The sequence below is a fragment of the Onychomys torridus genome, chromosome 1, assembly GCF_903995425.1.
Source record: "Onychomys torridus chromosome 1, mOncTor1.1, whole genome shotgun sequence".
NCBI lineage: Eukaryota > Metazoa > Chordata > Mammalia > Rodentia > Cricetidae > Onychomys > Onychomys torridus.
The window spans coordinates 83,209,875-83,212,169 of NC_050443.1; the positions used below are offsets into that span (position 1 = coordinate 83,209,875).

The 2,295-nt window shown below is 43.1% G+C and overlaps 1 protein-coding gene across 1 annotated transcript; it reads right to left on the reverse strand.

The window, feature by feature from the left end:
• Nucleotides 1–402: 402 nt before the first annotated feature.
• Nucleotides 403–1,350, reverse strand: LOC118593384 (olfactory receptor 52H1-like). Its single transcript, XM_036202811.1, has one exon. The coding sequence runs from the start codon at nucleotides 1,348–1,350 to the stop codon at nucleotides 403–405; it is 948 nt and encodes a 315-aa protein (XP_036058704.1).
• Nucleotides 1,351–2,295: the final 945 nt, after the last annotated feature.

A 2,295-nucleotide genomic window follows, 5' to 3' on the forward strand; every position in this document is an offset into this window, starting at 1 on the left:
TCACTTTGTAGATCAGGTTGACCTCGAATTCACAGAGATCCACCTGTTTCTGCCTCCCAAGTTCTGGGACTAAAAGTTTGCAACAACCACCACCTAGCTTTAATTAAATCTTTTATTACCTTAGCATAACCAAGGAGAAATGCAAGATTTTTATTTAAGATAAGTTGTTTATTTTCAGAAGTGAAATAAATATCTTTTATCTTCTAACCTCTGAGGTTATTTTCCTAAAACTAAAATGGTTGAGTAGGCCTCTGCATAAAATAACTAAGAAAACAAAATCCCAATTCTGATTATGAAGAGTAATTCCATGTGTCCTCTCTCGGAAGCCAGTGGTTGTAGGTTCAGCCTTTGACCTACTATACTTTATGAACTGGCCTCCAGATCCAAGGCCTCAGGCGTCTGTCACTGGGACGATTTGGGAAAGAGCAGAAGAATGGCAATATCCCGTATCTGCTTGGTCTTCACTCCATAGACAATAGGGTTAAGCGCAGGTGGGATAATTACATATAGATTGGCAAACATGATGTGAAAAGTGCGAGGGACATTGTGTCCAAAGCGATGAGCAAGGATGGAGAAGAATGCTGGTATATAGAACATGAGGATGACACAGACATGGGAACCGCAGGTGCCCAGGGCCTTCTGGCGTGCGTCTCGGGAGGGCAGACGAAAAACAGCACATAGGATGAGAGTGTAGGAGATGGCTATAAGGACCACATCTATTATCACTGTCATGATAGGAACACAAAATCCATACCAGATGTTGATGGAGATATCTGCACATGCCAGACGGGCAACACCAATGTGCTCACAGTAGGTATGGGCAATGATGTGTGTCCTGCAGAAGGGTAGGCGGTTCACAAGGAAAACACATGGGACAAAAACACAGAAACTCCGGAAAGAGATTCCCACAGCAATTTTGACAATAGCTTTGGGTGTGAGAATAGTGGTATATCTCAAGGGTGAGCAGATGGCCACATAGCGGTCAAACGCCATAGCCAGCAAGATAGCTGAGTCCAAGACGAAGCTGTAATGCAGGAAGAATAACTGGGTCAGGCAGCCAGGAAAACTGATTTCCTGAGGACCAAACCAGAAGATGCTAAGGGTCTTGGGGACACAGGTGGTAGACAATATGAGGTCAGTCATGGCCAACATGGAAAGGAAGAAGAACATGGGGGAATGCAGACTGTTTTCCACTGCGATGAGGTAGAGGAGGATGCTGTTGCCCACAATGGCCACCAAATAGATAAAGCAGAAAGGGATGCTGATCCAGACATGGTATTGCTCAAGTCCAGGGATGCCTGAAAGGGTGAAGGGGCCAGTGTTGTAGCTACTTGTGTTGTGCATGGCCATTGAGATCTGAAGAATGGCTCTTCTATGCTAAAAGCAAATGTGTATAGTGAGCATGAGGAATTGTGTGGTAATTGTTCCTCCACAACCTCTTGGAACCAGTTCTCCTCTTTCCTATATTTGAGAAAAGAAAACCGAACTACTATTAAGAGCAATACTCATGGGTGGGAGGGATGGCTCCATGGTTAAAAGCACCAGATGCTCTTCCAGAGGACCTAGGTTCAATTTCTGACACCCACTGTTGTGGGTGTGGTTACTCACAGCCATGTGTTAAGTCCAGCCCCAAGGAGAGCTGACAGCTTCTTCTGACCTCTTTGGGCACCAGGCACGCACATAATGCACATATATACATTCAGACAAAACACTCACACAAAAAAATAATAAAATAAATAAATGCCCTCCAAAAAGAGCAATGCTCATGACTTTGAGAAAGAGCCATCAGACTCCTGGTGTTAATCCCTAAGTTTCTCTAGAAACTAAATCATAGAGAAATAACTTGTCCAGTTCTGAAACTACTAATCCTATTTAAATAACCAAGTTTTCCCTGAGTCTATATAATTCATTACTGTATGGGTGTGTATAGAGACAAGTAGTCTAACTGCATACAGGGAAAGGAATACGCTAAAGAGAATGTCTTACTACTGGGAACATGAGGTAATTAACAGTTTTGGATACCTACTATACTCTAACATCTCTTACGTGTTATCTTATTTAGAAGCCCCTCATTAAAACATGAATTTTGTCTTTTCACTTTTGTTTTGTTTTGAGAAACTGAACATCTGGTGAAGTCATCTATCGGGCCAAGGAAGGTGTCATCTTTAGTAACGGCAGAGCCAAGATCATCTGATCCCATGACCAGCACTCTTTCATGGTGCTATCCTTTACCAGGAGATGCCTGCAGGCTCTGTGAAATGCTGAGGACTCCCAAGAGACATGAAGCTGTAGAAA